Below are 18765 nucleotides of genomic sequence, written 5' to 3'. Positions count from 1 at the left end.
GAAAATGGAAATTAGGTCCCTATATATCAACCTGCTCCTGAATCAATTCCAAATGGATGAAAGACTTCAAAATAAGGCCAAATACCATGAAAATGTTACACTAGTGCTCCCAGACATGGGTCAGACCTTCCTATGTAAAAATCCAGAATCACAACAAATCAAAGAATGACTAGATAAATGGTAGTGAATTAAACCGAAAAGATTTTGCATGGCAAAGGACATAGCTCGGCTGTCTGTCTGTGGCTCACACCTGTAATCCTAGCTACTCAGGAGGCTGAAATCTGAGGACCCAAGTTTAAAGCCAGCCTGGGCAGGAAAGGCCATAAGACTCTTATCTCCAATAAAGCACTCAGAAAACTGGAAGTGGCACTGTGGCTCAAGTGGTAGGGTTCCAAGTCAAAATAGCAGGTAAGACAGGTACTTATGGTTCACGCCTATAATCCTAGCTACTCAAGAGGCTGAGATTTGAGGATCACAGTTCAAAGTCATCCCGGGCAGGAAAGTCCGTGAGAGTCATATCTCCAATTAGCTACCAGAAACCGGAAGTGGTGCTGTGGCTCAAGTGGTAGAGAGCTCACCTTAAGCTGAAGAGCTGAGGGACAGCACCCAGGCCCAGAATTCAAGCCCCATGACCACCACCACCACTGTCACCACCAACAACAAAAGGACATAGATCACAAAATACATAGGAAGCCCACTGAACGGAAGATTTTTTTTTTTTTTTACTAGCTATGTATCAGACAAGGACCTCATATCTAAAATGTACTTAGAGTTGAAAAAAATTAAACCTCCAAAAATAAACCCTCAAAGAAACAACAACCAAATTAATAAATGAGCTAAAGACTCAAAGAGAGACTTCTCAATAGAAGGAGCAAGGACAGCCAGTGGACACATGAAGAAATGTTCAATATCTCTGGCCATAAAAGAAATGCAAATCAAGCCGGGCGCTGGTGGCTCACGCCTGTAATCCTAGCTACTCAAGAGGCTGAGATCTGAGGATCGCGGTTCAAAGCCAGCCTGGCCAGCCTGGGCAGGAAAGACTGTGAGACTCCTATCTCCAATAAACCACCAGAAAACCGGAAGTGGCGCTGTAGCTCAAGTGGTAGAGCGCTCGCCTTGAGCTGAAGAGCTGAGGGACAGCGCCCAGGCCCAGAGTTCAAGCCCCACGACCGACAAAAAAAAAAAAAAAAAGAAATGCAAATCAAAACAACACTGAGATTCTTCTTCATTCCAGTTAGAATGACCACTATCAAGAAAACTAGCAATAACAGAAGCTGGAGGGTTAGCCAAAGGGGAATGCTACTGCACTGTTGGTGGGTATGTAAACTTGTTCACTCTGGTATACAGTATGGAGCTTCCTCAAATGACTAAACAGAGCTTTCGACCCAGAAATTCCACTTCTGTTCATTTATCCAATAGACCACAAACAAGACCACACTAAAGCTACCAGCACAACAATGTTCACTGCAGCATTGTTTACCACAACCAAAATACAGAATCAATCCAGATGCTCCTTAGAGAAAGAATGGATCAAGAAAATATGGTATATATACACACACAATGGAAGTCTACACTTCCATCAGAAAGAATGGTATTGTACCATTTGTAAGGAAATGGAAAGACTTGGGAAAAAACTATATTAAACGAAGTAAGCCAGACCCAGAGAAACAGGTTGCGTTTTCCTCTCATTAGTTGTAACTAGAATGTGCCTATAAACCTATAAGTAAATACACTGGATGGTAAAAGACAAAAAAAAATACAGTTGGGGGTTAGGAAGGTGGCTCAGCGGTAGAGTGCTTGCCTTGCATGCATGAGGCCCTGGGTTTGATCCCTTAGCACCACATAAACAGAAAAGGCTAGAAGTGCTGCTGTGGCTCAAGTAGTAGAGTGCTAGCCTTGAGCAAAAGAAGCTCAGGGACAGCGCCTAGGCCCTTAGTTCAAGCTCCTGGACTGGCAAAAGCAAGCAAGCAAACAAGAAAACAAACCACTCCTCCAAATGCACTTGGACATTCACACAGTGAGACCAGCAGAGGATTTTCTCAAGAAAGAATCACAAAGACTCAATGGCTACGTGCGTATGATCATATAAAAGGAGGTTTATTGGCATGAACTCCAAGAAATAGAAGCTCCCAGATCAGCTAAGCTCCAACTGACTATGTGTTCTGCATCTAGTTCTGAGTCCCCTCCCCCCGACCCTAGCTCCAATAACCAGCGTCCTGAGCGCTCCTAGTGTAAAACTCTGTCACCCTCTCCCACTCCCTCAGCCTGCTTGCTTTCTCCAGCAGCTGTATGCCAAGCTACTTTTTGGCTATTTCCATTCACTGAGAAGTTGGAAAGCCTGCTTGCTTTTATTCCCCCCATCTTGGCTTCTCTCCTCTTACAGTATTTTTAATTGTAAAATAGAGACGAGGAATAAGCATCCAGAAAGCACTGGACATCTTAGGAGGCGGTTCGGACAAATCAATTATCTCCACTCTTCTCTGTCAGTGATGGGCGGAAATTCTGCTCATTTATTGATGTCTCAAATCCATCAGGCTGTCTAGTCTCTCTCTTGTGCAACAAAGTTGAGCTCAGGGGAGGCCTGGTTGGGAGGAAAGGCTTCCTGCGCCTTCTATCTTTTATCAAATGGCTTTCAGGAAAGTTCTGAGATCTGCTACTTCAGATTGCAATCATTAATTTCTGATCGTTATTATACCTGTGTCTGAAATTGCTCAAAGATTCGGCAACTAGCCCCATCCATTTTCTGCTGCTATAACAGAACACCACAAACTATGTAAGCTATAAAGAGGAGAGGTTGAAAGTAGAGTGAGCCTTGAGCACAAAAGCTCAGGGACAGTGCCCAGGCCCTGAGTTCAAGCCCCATGACCACCAACAACAACAACAACAAAAGAAAAGTTTATTTAAATTACTGTTCATTAGGCTGGAACGTTGCTGCTCATGGTACCAGAGTCCAGTAAGGCCCTTCTGGCTGCATTATAACATGGCATAGAATGTATGAGTTTGGTGCAGATAAACCATACTCAGAGCACATCTGGATTTGGTGCGAAAGTGAAGCCTATAGAAAGAAGACAGGGTTGCTGGTTGTTAGCTTTGACATGGCTATTCGGAAAAGAAAATTATTCTTCACCTAGAGTTGAAATTGCTAGGCCAGCATTCTACCACTTGAGTCATGCCTCCAAGCTTTTATTTACTTTTTTGCTTTAGTTTGTTTTTCTAAATAGGGTTCTCTTGATGTTGACTGGGCTGGCCTCAGACCTCCATTTTTGCACCTCCCCGTTCTGAGTGGCTGCATGCCATGACACCGTAGTGAAATAAACACACCATAATCCAGTGCTGATTATGATTTTTTTTTTTTTTGGTGGTACTAGGTCTTGTATTTGCCAGACAGAAGATCTGCCACTTGCACCAGGCTCGCTGATTTTTTTGCTGTAACTTTTTGAACAGTTTTAGGGTTTAAACTCTGAGCCTTACACTTGCTAGGCATGCACTCTACTGCCAGACATACTTTCAGCCATTCCTTACACTGGTTATGCTTTTCAGGATAGGGTCCAACTGCCTGGCTGAGTGTATGCCGGGACCTCAATCCACCTATTTTAAGCTTCCCCATTGTTGCTTGGATGACAGACCTATAGCACTGCCTTTAGTTATTGGTTGAGAAAGAGTCTTATGTGTATGCCTAGGTTGGTCTTAAACTGTGATCCTCCTGATCTCCCAAGTAGCTAGTGTAGTAGTATACTAGTGTACACCCAGCTTGTGTAGTTAATTTTTTTGTCAGTTGTGGGGCTTGAACTCAGGGCTTGAGCATTGTCCCTGAGCTCTTTTTGCTCAAAGCTAGCACTCTACCACTTTGAGCCACAGCTCCACTTCTGACTTTTGAGTACTTAAAGAGTCTCACAGGGACTTCTCTGCCTTGGCTGGCTTCAAACCACAATCCTCAGATCTCAGCCTCCCCTTAGTAGCTAGGATTACAGGCAGGAACCACCAATGCCTGGCAAGTGTGTAGTTAATTTTCTTAAAATATGTTGGCTAAAAGCTTATCTCAACTGGTAGAGTGCTGCCTAGAATGGGGGGGGGGCCCTGAGCTTGAACCCCAGTGTCACAAATAAGAAAGAGGAAAACGTTAGCTTTGTCATCTTTTCCCATCATAGTAACTCCTGCGCTGAGAGAGGTCTCTGCTTTGGGCTGACCCTGGCTTCTTGCACGTGGTTGAAGCACATGGTGAGCTGGTGGTGAAATCCAAGGAACAGGGAGACCCAAGCCTCAAACTTGCCTTTTTCTTTCTCTGCAGAGCTGAAGCATGAAATTCACGTCTGGCGCCTGACTGCCCAGCGCATCAGCCCGGCCAGCCGTGAGGAGACAGCGGTGCGGGGCCTGCTGCTGGCCAAGGTGATGGCACTGGAGCACCTGTTGGCCCAAAGGCTGCGCAGCTTCCACAGGTACCAGGCAGCAGGCGGCCCGGATGCTCAGCTGCCCTTCTCGCCTCCGTGGCTGTGCGATGGTGTGGACACCGTTCTGCTCTCCATCGAAATAGTGCAGAAGTCGGACAGCATGCAAATCAAGCGAGTTAAAAAAAGATCATCTTGGCCAGGGGATGGTGGCTCACACCTGTCATCCCAGCTGCTCAGGAGGCTGAGATCTGGGGATCGTGGTTCAAAGCCAGCCTGGGCAGGAGAGTCCGTGAAGCTTTTAGCTCCAATGAACCACTGGAAAACCGGAAGTGGTGCTGTGGTTCAAAATGGTAGAATAATGGCCTTGAACAAATAAAGCACAGGGTCAGTGCCCAGGCCCTGAGTTCAAGCCCCATCACCAATTTTTTTTTTTTTAAAAGTAATAAAATGATCATCTTCCTAAGCATCTGTGACATCATCAAAGAGAGGCCTACCTGTGTCCAAATGAATACTTTTGGTGGGCAATGCTGTAGATTGAACTCATTCCACTTGCTAGGCAGGTGCTTTACCACTTGAGCCATGCTTCTAGCCCCATTTCTACTGTTATTTATTTTTTTAGGCAGGATCTGGCTTTATGTTGGGACTAGTCGTGGGCTATGATTCTTCTACAAGTTGCTGGGAATGAGAGGTGTGTGCCACTGTGTCCAGCCAGTAGTTGTGATAGAGACTCACAAACTTCTTTTTACCTGGCTGATTTTTTTTTTTTTTTGCCAGTCCTGGGCTTGAACTCAAGACACTATCCCTGCACTTCTTTTGTTCAAGGCTAGCGCTCTACTACTTGAGCCATAGCACCACTTCTGGCTTTTTCTGTGTATGTGCTACTGAAGAATTGAACCCAGGGCTTCATGCATGCTAGGCAAGCACTCTACCACTAAGCCACATTCTCAGCCCTGAATTCTTTTATTTCTTTTTGGTTGGTTGTAGGGCTTGAACTCAAGACCTGGGCACAGTCCCTGAGTTTTTTCACTGAAGGCTAGTTACCACAGCTCCACTTCCATCTCCTTGGGTTCATTGGAAATAAGAGTCTCACAGACTTTCTTGCCTGGACTGGCTTTAAACCTCAGCCTCCTAAGTAGCTAGCATTACAGGCGTGAGCCACCCGTGCCTGGCATGCTTGGCTGAATTGGAATTGAACTTTCCTAGTCTCTGTTTCCCAAGTAATTAGGATTACAAGCTTGAGCCATCATGCCTGGCCAAGTGAATTGTTTTTAGGTACCACTTATAGTGCTATACGCTAAATGTGAACTCTACAGTGTAACAACTTTACCCTTTAATCCACAGGGAGGAAAATAAGCCAGAAAAATAGGGGCTGAACCAGAAAGGTTTAACCTCTTAATTAATTAATTAATTTATTTATTTATTCATTCATTTTCTAGTAGTAGGACTTGGGGCCTCACACTTTTGCTTGGCTTTTCACTCAAGACTAGGGCTCTACCACTTGAGCCATATTTCTAGCTGTTTTTTTTGTTGCTGGTGGTGGTGGTAGTAGGATTTTTTTCGTTTTGGGTTTTTTGTTTTTGGAGGGTTTTTTTGCTGATTAATCATAGAGAAGAGTCTTACTGACTTTTCTGCCCAAGCTGGCTTCAAACTGTGATGTCAGATCTCAGCCTCCTGAGTAGCTAGGATGACAGGCGTGAGCCACCAGCGCCTGGCTGTTTATGGCCCATTTGCACGGTAGTATTGTAAATAACCTCAAAATAGTTTAAAGCAGATGAGAGGATATGTGTAGATTATGAACAAATGCGCTGATTTTGTACTTGAACACTGTGTATGTTCTGGGGGGGGGGGTCTCAGAACCGATGTTCTAGGGTTGCTGAGGGATAAGACATACAAAGGACAGGGTAAAGGGTTTTCTCATTCCCATGTTGGCATCTCCGGCGCTTGTTCTCATATTAGTACACGCGCACACTTCATATTTAGAAATGTCTCTTTGGAAATAGAGGGATGGTAGTCTTTCTTTATGGGCAAACCACGTGCCCCTGGTCACTTTCCATGACAGTTAGTACTCTCCTCTGGTGTGCCAGGATCAACATTGTGGATAGCATCCAGGCTCCAGCCACAGCAGAAGGGTGCTCTTGCCAACCTCACTCTTCACAGAACCAGAGATCATACGTGCCCTTCTCTTCTTTCTTTTAGACAAATATCACAGGAAGATAAAAATTGGGAGACCAATATCCAGGAGTTACAAAAAAAGGTACGCTTGTTTCTTTTCTCAGGGGCTTCCCATTTACCTTGATTGGTTTTTCTGTTCTTTTGCAGGTACTGGGGTTAGAATTCAGAGCCTTGAGCTTGCTAGGCAGGCGCTCTGCCACTCCTGACCTTTTATCTTTAGTCTCATGAATAGAGTTTGGTGTTTATGACTAGATTGTTCTGGACAGTGATTTTACATTTGCCATGTGGATAGGATGCCCAGTGCATGCCACCATGCCCAGCGTTTCTTGGTTGAGATGGGGTCTCATGAACTTTGTCTCTGGCTGGCCTCAGACTGTGATCCTCTTCTTAAGTCTTTGTCTCTCAGGTAGATAGGATTATTCATTTCTTTTCTTTTTTTAAATTTTAAATTGGCATATCAGATTTTGTACAAAGTTATTAGGTACAGTATCATTTTTAAATACATACACACATTGGGTAAAGATCATTACATCATTACATCAACTGATCATTACCTCATTCATTTTCTTGTGAGCAAAACCTTCAAAATCCTCTCTTTGTTTTATTCCCTCAAAGGAACTTATGGTGGAAAGCCCATTGTTCTCTCTTTTTTCTTTTTCTTTTCTTTTTTTTTTTTTTTTTGTCAGTTGTAAGGCTTGAACTCTGGGCCTGGGTGCTGTCCCTCAGCTCTTCAGCTCAAGGCGAGCCACAGTGCCACTTCCGATTTTCTGGTGGTCTATTGGAGATAAGAGTCTCACAGACTTTTCTGCCTGGGTTGGCTTTGAACTGTGATCCTCAGATTTCAGCCTCCTGAGTAGCTAGAATCACAGGCATGGGCCACCTACAACTGGCTTGTTCTTTTTATTCTGTTATTGTACCTAAGACCTAATTTACTGCTATGTGTTAATAAACCACAACATTCTCCAGAAATGGCTGGTTCCTTTTATCAGGAAATTAAAGCACTATAATTCTCATATGCCCTTGTAAATCCCTTTGAGGCATTTTGTGAAAAGGATTATACTGCATTTTATGTATGTTGTGCTTTCTTTGTTGTTATTGCTGGTTGTGGAGCTTGAACTCAGTGTCTGGGCACCGTCCCTGAACACTTTTGCTAAAGGCTAGTGCTTTACTACTCTGAGCCATAGTTTTCTGGTGGTTCATTGGAGAGAAGAGTCTCACAAGACTTTCCTGCTCGAACTTGCTTCCAACCAAGATCCTCAGATCTGAGCCTTCTGGGTAGTAGGATTAAAGGCATGAGCCACCAGTACCCAGCTGCAGTGCTTATTTTTCACAAAGACTTTGAATGGTATAATCTGAAATTTATGCATAGCTCCCTGTAACAAGTTTAAGATGTTATACTTTTCATCATACAGAGAAATTTGTAGTAATTCAAGTCATGTAGGAATGTAGACACATTTCAGAACGAAGGGATTGCTCCAGGTGCATGATTCGTATTTTTCTTTCTCTTGCAGCATAGAATATCAGACAGAATTCTGCTGATTAAATGCCTGATGGTTCTGGGATTTGTTATCCTCATGTTCTTTCTCAACTCCTTTGTCCCTGGCATTCATCTTGATCTTGGTAGGTCTAATTTTTTTCTTAGCTTTAAACATTATTTTTTGGTGCCAGTCCTGGGGCTTGAACTTGGTACCTGCACACTGTTTCTGAGCGCTCTAGTACTTGAGCCACAGATCCACTTCCAGCATTTTTTTCCCCTGGTTAGTTGGAGATGAGAGTCTCATAGGCTTTCCTGCTCAGACTGACTTTGAACTGTCATCCTCAGATCTCAGCCTCCTGAGTGGCTAGGATTACAGGTGTGAGCCTCCAGAAGCATGGTTCTTTCTTAGCTTTGTTCTAAGCTTGGTGAAGAAAGTCAGGAGAGATCTGAAGATGGGAGGGACTTCACTGACTACTGCTTTGAAGCTGGGGGGAGGGTTCATGAGGTTGGAGGAAGGTGGTGATTGTAAGCTAAGATTGGCTCTGGGGTAATAATAGGCAAACAAATGGGAATCTCAATCTTATACGGCAAGAGGCAATCAGAAGACTAAAAACTAGCTGATAACATTGCTAGTTGAACTATAGTCATATATTCTTTCTTCTTTTCAGGCTGGATTGCTATACTGGGTGCCATCTGGTTGCTGATTTTAGCTGATATCCATGATTTTGAGATTGTTCTACACAGAGTTGAATGGGCAACACTTCTGTTCTTTGCAGCCCTCTTTGTTCTAATGGAGGTAAGACCTTAGAAGCTTTGCAATGTAATCTTTTACCTGTTTTTTTTTTTTTTTTTACATTTTCTATTTCATTTGGTAAACGAAGAAAGCCCAAGTCTACAAATCTTTCTGTATATTCACTAAGTTGAAAATGATGGACAGGTAAATGGACTGTTTTTAAGTCAACCAGTTTTCACCTCTGCCATTTAAATATTTTTCACATTGTAAATATTCCTCCTGCCTTAAGATTACAGATGGCCTTCTTGTCCAGCCCAATATGTCTGGCTTCCATTTTGTAATTCTTTAAGCATGATTTTATTTGTTCCCACTCTCCTTCCTCCCTTTTCTTCGTCAGACGTTGAAAATTTCCTCAAAGGCTGGAATTGTTTTTCAGTATATTTTAATGTTGATTCATTTTGCCTGAGGGCTGGTGCTGATTCCATTTGTGTCAGTCCACTATGAAACATTATTTTGGTCTTGAGAAACAATTTTTTGTCTCAAAGTCAATTACATTTGACATTAACAGAGCTACTCAGGTAGATTTTTTACTTTTATTTTTTGGTTACTGTTTGCACGGTCTATCTTTTTCCATCCCTTTTTTTGTGTCATTTTTTTTTGGGGGGGGGGTTGCAACTATAATAGAATCATATATTTAAAAATCTATCTAGCCCCTATCTATCTTTCAGTTAGTATATTCATTCAAGTAATATTTGATACAGATACTGAGTATATAGTATTTAGATGTGACTTTTTAAATTAAAATTATTTTTTATTCTTTTTTTCTCTGATCTCCTGAAGTGTTTGCCTCTGTTGGTACCATAGTTTTTTTGTTTTGGGTTTTTTTTTTTGTTTTTTTTTTTTTTTTTGGTTATGGGGCTTGAACTCTGGGCCTGGGTGCTGTCCATCAACTCTTCAGCTCAAGGCAAGCACTCTACCTATTGAGCCACTGTGCCACTTCTGGTTTTCTGGAAGATTAGAGTCTCATGGAACTTTCCTGCCCAGGTTAGCTTTGAACCATGATCCTCAGATCCTGAATAGCTAGGATTACAGGCATGAGCCACCAGTGCCTGGCTCCATAGGTAGCTTTAAAAAATTATCTCCACAAATACTTAGATGATTCATCTTTAAAATAAAACATACAACTTTTTCTCCCTTAGAGAAATTGTAGAAATTGCAAAGTTGCATGGAAATTATAGAAATTTCCCTTGCTATGTGTATATCTTCTTTGGGAAAGTACGCTTAGGTCTTTGGCAAATGTTAAAATCTAACTGTTGGAGTCAGTATTTCTCGGCACATTTTGGATCGCTATCCAAAACCAAAGAGTAGTGCCTTTCTTCCTGGACAAATATCTCTGGATTACCGCTACAGCGCCAGAAGCCGTGGCTTGCTTCACCCAGTGTGACCCCTCTGCTTTCCAACCAGGGGAAGGACAGCCATGTCTGGTGGTCTTGGCTTGCCTTTGCTGGCATGGAAACCCCACTGTACAAGTGAGTGAGGGGGAGGGCCGTCAACGTCTCAGCAGCCTCCATCCGAGGTTCCTCGGGTAGAACTTCTGCTCTATGAGGGGTAGTTGCATAGAGTAGAGATCTGTTATTTTGCTTTCAAACCGTGATCCTCAGATCTCAGCCTCCAGAGAAGCTAGGATTACAGAGGTGAGCCACCAGCACTTGGCCATTGGATGGATGTTTAAAACAATCTGTATATAATCTCATTTTTAAACTGATTCTCACCATGCTGTCTTTCTTCTAGGCGCTAGCACATCTCCACTTGATAGAATACATTGGAGAACAGACTGCCTTGCTCATAAAGGTATATGAAATGCTCTCAGGGAAGTGCTCCAGCCAACGTGTTTTGATTTTAAATGAAAAATAAATAATCTGGCGAGAATATGTCACGTTAATTATGTAAAAAGCACAGCAGGATGGTTACTTTATCCTGGGTAGCCTAGAGATGATGAGAAACTTTTTTCCAAAGAATGCATCATTTCAGAGGCCTGCTTTTTCAATTGTAGCCCTTAGATGAGACCTAAGAAGGTGGTCTGGACAGTGAAGAGAATGCTCAGGTTGGTGGGGCCAGTGTATGTGTGTGTAGCCACCCGATGTGGGTGAGGAGGGGGCGTTCCCCTCCGTTATTTCAGAAGCCCAGCCGAGATTCCTGGTATAGACATGGCCCAGATTTGCCCATTTATGTCTGTTTCGGTTGTGTCACATGTGAGAGCAGCAAGGACTAACACCTTTAGGTTCCTGCCGAGTCTCGCCGATGTAAGGTTGGACCCTGTTTGTGATTTCACAGTGCAAAGCACTCTATCTGCTCTTTTCAGATGGTCCCTGAGGAGGAGCGCCTCACAGCCGCCATTGTCCTGGTAGTGTGGGTCTCAGCCTTGGCATCTTCCTTGATTGACAACATCCCATTCACTGCAACCATGGTGAGCAACGTGTTCCTGGGTGTTTGCGGGCCCCACCTTAATCTGCACACCATCCTAGCTCGCTTTTCTTTCCTAAGGAAGTAGAGTGTGAAATCTCCTTTACCACCCTCAGAGGCTGAGGGGACAAAACATGGGCAGAGCCCAAGGCAGCTGGGCAGGAAGCACTGAGTGCCCCAATGGTGGCCAGGAGCCCAGGGTCTGCTTCCAGAGTAGCTGTATGTCTGGCTGATTGTCTGTTTTGGGGTAAAACTGATAGAGCTGTTGTCTCCCCCAGGAAACACAGTATCTTTTTTTGCTAGTCCCAGGGCTTGAATTTAGGGCCTGGGCGCTGTCCCTGAGCTAGCACTCTACCACTTGAGCTACAGGGCCAATTCTGGCTTCTTCTGTTTATGTGGTACTGAGCAATCGAACCCAGGGCTTCATGCATGCTAAGCAAGCACTCTACCACTGAGCCACATTCCCAGCCCAAAACAGTATCTTTTAAGAAAAAAAAAATGCAACAAAAGACAAACACTTTCATCTTTATTCCCTGCTAATGAAGAAACAACCCAGCCAGCCTGGACAGGTGTTTTTTTCTTTGTTTTTTTGCTCATCCTGGGACTTGAACTCAGGCCTGGGCACTGTCCCTGAGCCTCTTTGTGCTCAAGGCTAGTGCTTTAGCACCTGAGCAACAGTGCTACTTCTGGCTTCTTCTGTGTAGTTCATTGGAGATAAGAGTCTCATGGATTTTTCTGCCTCGGTTGGCTTTGAACTTAACCCTCAGATCTCAGCCTCCTGAGTAGCTGGGATTATAGGCATAAGCCTCCAGGTTTTAAAATCTCTGTATATATGTTGACCTCTAGTCAATGCCAGAAGTACATATCATAAGCTTTTTCTAGAACTGATGAGACTCATTCCTCAGGATCATGGAGATAAAAGTATCTTCTAAACCAGGCACAGGTGGCTGAATACCAGTGTTAATGCCACAGGACCAGCACCCCTCCCCCCCCAAAAAATAATAAGTGAATTGCTTGCACAAGTTTACTTTTCCTAAAGGAATCCCTCACCCTCCCAGCCAGTCTGTGCCTGAGGCAGTTGGACATCCCAGAGTTTCCCTGTTCCCTCGGAGTCATTGGCACCATTCCTGCCAGGCCTCCTGCCGTCTGAAACACGCCCTCACCTGCCATCTCTAGCATGGTGTTGGGGTCTCCTGTGCCTTTACTCATACTGTCTTTGTGACTAGTGACGGCTCTTCCTCTTGACCTCCTTTCCTGTACTGGTGTTGTGGAAAATACTCTGGGAAGAAGCAAGGGGGCACTTGGAGAGTTGGAGAACTCAGGGTTATTAGGCTGGTGGGCCCAGGGGAGGTCCTACTCCAAAGCCTGAGTCCCAACCAACAGGAGTACAATCCACCCCCCTTTTGTTTTTCATGGTCCTAGGGCTTGAACTCAGGGTCTGGGTGCTGTCCCTGAGCCTGTTTGTGCTCAAGGCTAGCACTCTACCACTTGAGCTATAACACTACTTCTGGCTTTCTCTTAGTAGATTATTGGAGATAAACTCCTTTGCTATTCATGACTGTGTCCACGTGGTCTACTGGGATGGGTACTTTCAATGTACTTTCTCTGTGGCAGTCATTTTTCAAAGCTGTCTTGTTTTTATTTACCTTCTTTCCCTAGGTTTCCTTCTAAGCCCCTCAAGGAGTTACTAGGGAGGGTATAGTTGGTGGCTGCAATGCCTGATAGGGGAGAAGAACTCAATACCCTTTCAGAGGTGGTAAAAGTCAGAAGCCCTTCTCCACAGCTTTTACTTTTTACTTCTCCAGTTTATTCTTTTATAAACATTCAGTAGAGAGCTGAGCCAGGCCCATTGGACTGCAATTATGTTAAATGGCAGGCATGGATGTAGGAATTTATAGCTCAGTTTCTACAGAGGGCAGATTTGATATTGAATCTGAAGCATGCCATTATGGGAACTAAGGAAGCATTAGAGCTGACAAACAGATTGTGAGTAGTATGCATTAGCTACTTCCTCCATTAGAATTAACTGAGATGTCCTGTGCATAAAACTAGATGGGACGGGGGGGGGGGGGGGGGTGGGGTGGGGGGGTGGGGAGGGAGTTCATAAACGCCGATTGGATCATTTTATCCCAGGTGTGGGTCAGATTCTCTGTGACTCTTCTCATTTAAGATTTCCAAAGGAGAATCAGTTGTTCATGTGGCTAGAATTGTGTGTGTGTGTGTGTGTGTGTGCACAGATAAATCCAGCCAGATTCAAGTTATTTTTCCTTCCTTCCTTCCTTCCTTCCTTCCTTCCTTCCTTCGTGCCATCCTGGAGCTTGAATTCAGGGCCTGAGCACTGTCCCTAGCTTTTTGGATCAAGGCTAACATTCTACTTCAGGCTTCTTTGGTAAATTTATTGGAGATAAGCGTCTCTCAGATTCTTCTGCTCAGAACTGCAATCCTCAGATCTCAGCCACCTGAGTAGCTAGGATTACATGCATGCGCCATCGGCACCCAGCCAGACTCAAGCCTTCCTTCTGCATATCTTGTGTTCCTTCCAGTCTGGCCACTGAAAACGCACTTTGTGTTTTGTGAGCTGAGCACCGTGCGCAGCTCAGTGAGTCAGGGTGTCAGTGTCCGTTTCATCCACAGATTCCTGTGCTTCTGAACCTGAGTGAAGACCCTGAGGTCAGCCTGCCCACGCCGCCACTCATGTACGCTCTGGCCCTTGGCGCCTGCCTGGGAGGTAAGTAGAAGTCCACTGCATCCCATGCCACGGTCCAGCTCAATGCAGCAGTTAAGTGTATAAAAGGAAAACTCAAAAGCAAGTTAAGGCATTCTCTCCAGCTCCTTCACTACCACCCCACTGCCTTGTGTCTTGACTGACGGATGTCCACCATGGAGGGAGGTCCTGGTCAGCTGGTAATGTTTCCGTGTGCTGGTCAGTCTCACCATCACTGTTCTGGTTTCCTTTCGCTGCTCTTGGCTCTGCCTGCACTGGCCCTTCTCCTATTTTCTTCCTGCTCAGCTGCTCTACTAGTTATGGAAAAGAAAAGCAGGCAAAGAACGCCATGTGAGAAGTCATTCAATTTGTATTGACTAGGGATTCTTTGTAGGCAGTGTTCATCAAAGATAGGTTAGGGGATGATCTTTGACACTGTTCTCATTCAGTCTGTAGATCCATGCATCATATTATTGTATAGGAAAACCCAGATGGTCCGTGACAAACAGACAGCACCTACTTATACGTACCCCCTATTATGGAAATAGAAACAGAGGAGGAGGCTTAAGCTGGGGTAACACCACTGAGACCTCTTTCTCCCCACCACATGAAATGCATGCCATTCTGGGTGCTACCAAAACCCTACTAGTATTATACAAGTTACAAGTAGTCTCTGATTTTCCAGTGCTTTGGCTTAACGATTTTAATGACTTCACATTGGAGAGAAAGCAATGTACATTCAGTGGAAACCACACTTCACGTTGTGTTTTGCTTTTCCTCTGTGCTGGTAACATGTGACCACAGCCTCACTCTTCTCTCTCCCCAGTCTTCTTTCCAGTTGCCGTGCAATTAGAAGGGCAACAATGGTTCACTTAATAGTGTACTATGTTGCTAAGCTAAGCTGTTTGAAAGTTACATAGATTCAGTGCCTATCTGACTTAATACAACTTTTAATAGGTTTATTGGGTGTAGCTAGCAGAGGCTTTATTCTGAGGTTGCTAGTGGAGATAGGTGTCTAGATTTTTTTTTCGTCAGTCCTGGGGCTTGAACTCAGGGCCTGGGTGCTGTCCCTGAGTTCCTTTCTCTCAAGTGTACCGCTCTACCATTTTGAGCCACACGCCACATCCAGTTTTCTGGTGATTATTTGGAGATAAGAATCTCATGAAGCTTCCTTTCTCTCCACCCGGCCATCTTGTTAGATGCTTTTGGTTGGGAACACTCCCACACCTAAGGCAGGAAGATGGTGGCCGCCAAGAAGACGGAAAAATCCCTGGAGTCAATCAACTCTAGACTCCAACTTGTTCTGAAACGTGGAAAGTAAGAGCTGGGGTACAAGTATACTCTGAAGATGATCAGACAGGGCAAAGGGGAATTGGTCATCCTTGCCAACAATTGCCCAGCCTTGAAGAAATCTGAAATAAAATACTAGGCCATGTTGGCAAAAACTGGTGTCCATCACTGCAGTGGCAATAAAATTGAACTGGGTACAGCATGTGGAAAATACTACAGAGTATGCATACTGGCTATCGTTGATCCAGGTGATTCTGATATCATTAGAAGCATGCCAGAACAAACTGGAGAAAAGTAAAGAGTGCACAAGTTTTCTTTAATAGAACTTGCCAGAGCTGTTTAAAAAAAAAATGAGTCTCATGGACTTTTCTGCCCAGGCTGGCTTAAAACCACAATCTTTAGATCTCAGTCTCCTGATTAGCTAGGATTGCAGGTATGAGCCTCCAGTGCCCAGTGGTGTCTAGATTTTTAACAAAGCAATCGCATTGGTCGGGCCTGTGATCATCTGATTACAACGTATGAGGTTATCCAAGCATTGCAGAATAGAAGAGAGCACAAGCCTACCAACTGAACGAACCTAGGACTTCACTGTATTTTTATAACTGATTCCAGGTAACGGGACGCTGATTGGAGCATCTGCAAACGTTGTTTGTGCAGGGATTGCAGAGCAGCACGGGTATGGATTCTCTTTCATGGAATTTTTCAGGTACTTTCAAAACTCACTCTGCATTAAAAAAATATCCTTCTAACAAATTCCTAAGGTTACTTCATTAAAAAATTACCCATGCCGCTGGGCATCATGGCTCACACCTGTAATCCTAGCTGCTCGGGAGTTTGAGATCTGAGGCTTGCAGTTCAAAGCCAGCCCAGGCAGACGAATCCAGAAGACTCGTATCTCCAATTAACCACAAAAAATGCAGGCGGTAGAGCTGTGGCTCAAGTAGTAGAGTGCTAGCCTTGAATAATTTAAAAAAAAAAAAAAAGCTCAGAGACAATGCCCAGGCACTGAGTTCAAGCCATAGGATGCACACACACACACACACACACACACTCACACACACAGAGTACTGATGCTAAAATCTAGGATTTGCAGGTTGGTGTGGTTAGTAGAGAAACAAAACACATTAGACATCTGCACTGGGATTTTCTCCATCACTCAGAGGATAACTTGGATATCCTGGGTAATTCAGGGTAAGTTGGAGACCTGCAATGGCTTTGGGCTTGCTGGGTATTATATGTTGCTGTCTTCTTGAAAACTCTAATGGGTTTCCTCCCATGCCTGACATTCAGATTGTTGTGTAACATGAATCTGACATCCTTTAACCAGGGTGCAGACAGAGAATCCCCTGCTAGGAAGGATCTAAGGACAATACCGAAGAGTAAGACTGATCATGCTGAGGGCAACCTGAAAGCAGGCAGTCTACATGTGGGCATCTCCTGACTAGCTAAGCCTACAGACAAGAGCAACTAGCACTTGGCCACTAACAGAGTTTGGGAGGTTAATTAGAGATGAGACCCTCATGGGTTTGTCTGCCTGAGCTGTCTTTGAACCCTAATCCTTAAAATCTCAGTCTTCTGAGTAGCCAGGATTATAGGTGTAAGCCACTGGTGCCTGAATCTATTCTATTCTTCAGCAAACCTTGGTGTATTTGTATAAAGTCTTCACCATTATAGCGTGTTTGCAGGAAGGTCTCTCCATGCTCACACTGTGGTGTTAAGTACTCTGTAACACTGCCCAGGACAAATTGTCAGATTGCTGGCTTGTGAGCATTTGCTGATGGCTCATTGCATGCCCAGATTCTGTTCTAAAGGATTTGCAGGGGTGAAGGCATAACAGTCTCAGTACATGGATACTATTATTTCCCCGGTTTACAAATAAAGAAATGGAGCCATGAAGATTATTAATAGTTTCTCTACATCAAGCTGCTGACAAGAACAGGACTGAAAGTCCTCTTGCTTCTTCCCTCCCTGTCCATACCAAAGACAGATAAACAAATGAGACAAAAAGAAAAAAGAAATTCTTGTTTCAATTTCCTGGAGTTCATTTCGATAAATATCATTTTATGTCATCAGAGGCACAGGGGCATTGCACTTTTGTGTTTCTCCCCGAAGAGTATCCTCCTTTGGTCTCACTGTGTGTGAATGCCCAGAGTCCTGTATCATTTATCATGTCCTGGTGTATTTTAGATCTAGCTTCACATATGAGAGAAAACATACCCGGTTTGTCTCTGAGCTTGGCTTCCCTCACTTACCATTCTTCTTATGACTGAGTTCATATTGGCACACAGCCTATACAGGCTTCACAAACCTCACCTAGACCTTAGCTTCCAGTTCCACCTCACAACTTCTCCCTAAGGTTGAGAGGGGTGTTGGGAATCAATGGCCTGTCTGTGAGATCTCCATTGACCACGAACTGGAACTTGACCTAGCTGGAGGAATAAGCCAAAGATGTTAATAGTGTCTCAGTATACAAATTGGCAGTGTAGATGGAGAAACGTAAGATTTCAATCATCTAGTGAAGGTCTGAAAAAAAAAATTAGGTGGCTTTCAAAATCACACACAATGGGGAATTTCTAATAGAAGCATGTATCTATATTATGGAAACTGAAACTAACCTTTTGATTTCTCATTGACATTCGTGAAGCCATAAAGATCCTAAAGCCCATATTCTTCTTCACCAGATAAAGGTGTCATAACTCATCTCTCTTTGTCTTTCAGGTTGGGTTTTCCAATGATGGTTGTGTCCTGCATCATCGGAATGTGTTATCTTCTTGTTGCTCACGTTGTGTTGGGATGGAATTAGTAGCTACCCATCATTTGGAGACAAAGGACAAACTTGATCTATCATTAACCTCAATCAAAATTCTATCTAAAAGCACACTGGAAAAGCAAAGGTGCTTAACCTAGGGTGGCTTTAGCCATTGATATCAGTCCTGGGGCTTAAACTGAGACCTGTGGCACTGTCCCTGAGCTTTTTTTTCTCAAGGCTAGCACCTGAGCCATAGCTCCAGTGCTGGCTTTTATGGATAGTTTATTGGAGATAAGAGTGTCATGTACTTTCCTTCCTTTCTGGGGCTGGCTTTGAACCAAGCCCCTGAGATCTCAGCCTGCTGAGTCGCTAGGATTACAGGCCTGAGCCACTGGTGCCAGCTTTTTTTTTTTTACTTTCTTTCTTTCACAGTCTTATTCAGGTGCAGCTGAAATCACAGCCTTCTCATTCTATCTTCCCTAAAGAACTAACTACAGGATTCCGAATAACATACCCATCCCCTCCAGGAAACTATGCATATTTTACAAATACTTCCTTGTTTTTCTATGTAGGATGATAGGAGTTCAAGCCAAATAGTTTGTGTTGCATAATTGTCAGAGCTCCTGAGGTTATGGACAGTTTTTCTTTATGTCCTCATTTATTGTGTTAAATAAAAAATCATTAAAACATTATGCTGTCTGAATACAGACCCTTTTTATGGAAAAAGATGTGCCCTTTAAAAGGAAATATTTTGTGTATTTTTTTAAAATAAAGTTCCTTAACAAGAGA

General features: G+C 43.8%; 1 protein-coding gene and 1 pseudogene across 1 annotated transcript in view; both read left to right on the top strand.

The window, feature by feature from the left end:
* Oca2 (OCA2 melanosomal transmembrane protein) overlaps window positions 1–18030 on the top strand; it is a 51267-nt gene extending 33237 nt beyond the window's left edge. Inside the window, exons 15-23 of the mRNA XM_042697462.1 lie at window positions 4289–4436; window positions 6585–6642; window positions 8072–8180; window positions 8706–8833; window positions 10562–10621; window positions 11133–11237; window positions 13868–13961; window positions 15840–15933; window positions 17946–18030. Of these exons, the coding sequence (XP_042553396.1) occupies window positions 4289–4436; window positions 6585–6642; window positions 8072–8180; window positions 8706–8833; window positions 10562–10621; window positions 11133–11237; window positions 13868–13961; window positions 15840–15933; window positions 17946–18030 (881 nt within the window). The remainder of the gene's footprint in view (window positions 1–4288; window positions 4437–6584; window positions 6643–8071; window positions 8181–8705; window positions 8834–10561; window positions 10622–11132; window positions 11238–13867; window positions 13962–15839; window positions 15934–17945) is intronic.
* Window positions 15128–15568, top strand: LOC122122993 (annotated as a pseudogene).
* Window positions 18031–18765: the final 735 nt, after the last annotated feature.

This window comes from Dipodomys spectabilis, unplaced genomic scaffold (assembly GCF_019054845.1).
Source record: "Dipodomys spectabilis isolate Male_0828 unplaced genomic scaffold, ASM1905484v1 ptg000219l, whole genome shotgun sequence".
In the NCBI taxonomy this organism is placed as follows: domain Eukaryota; kingdom Metazoa; phylum Chordata; class Mammalia; order Rodentia; family Heteromyidae; genus Dipodomys; species Dipodomys spectabilis.
The sequence above is the reverse complement of the archived record's forward strand: the minus strand, read 5'-3'. Positions and strand labels throughout refer to the sequence as shown.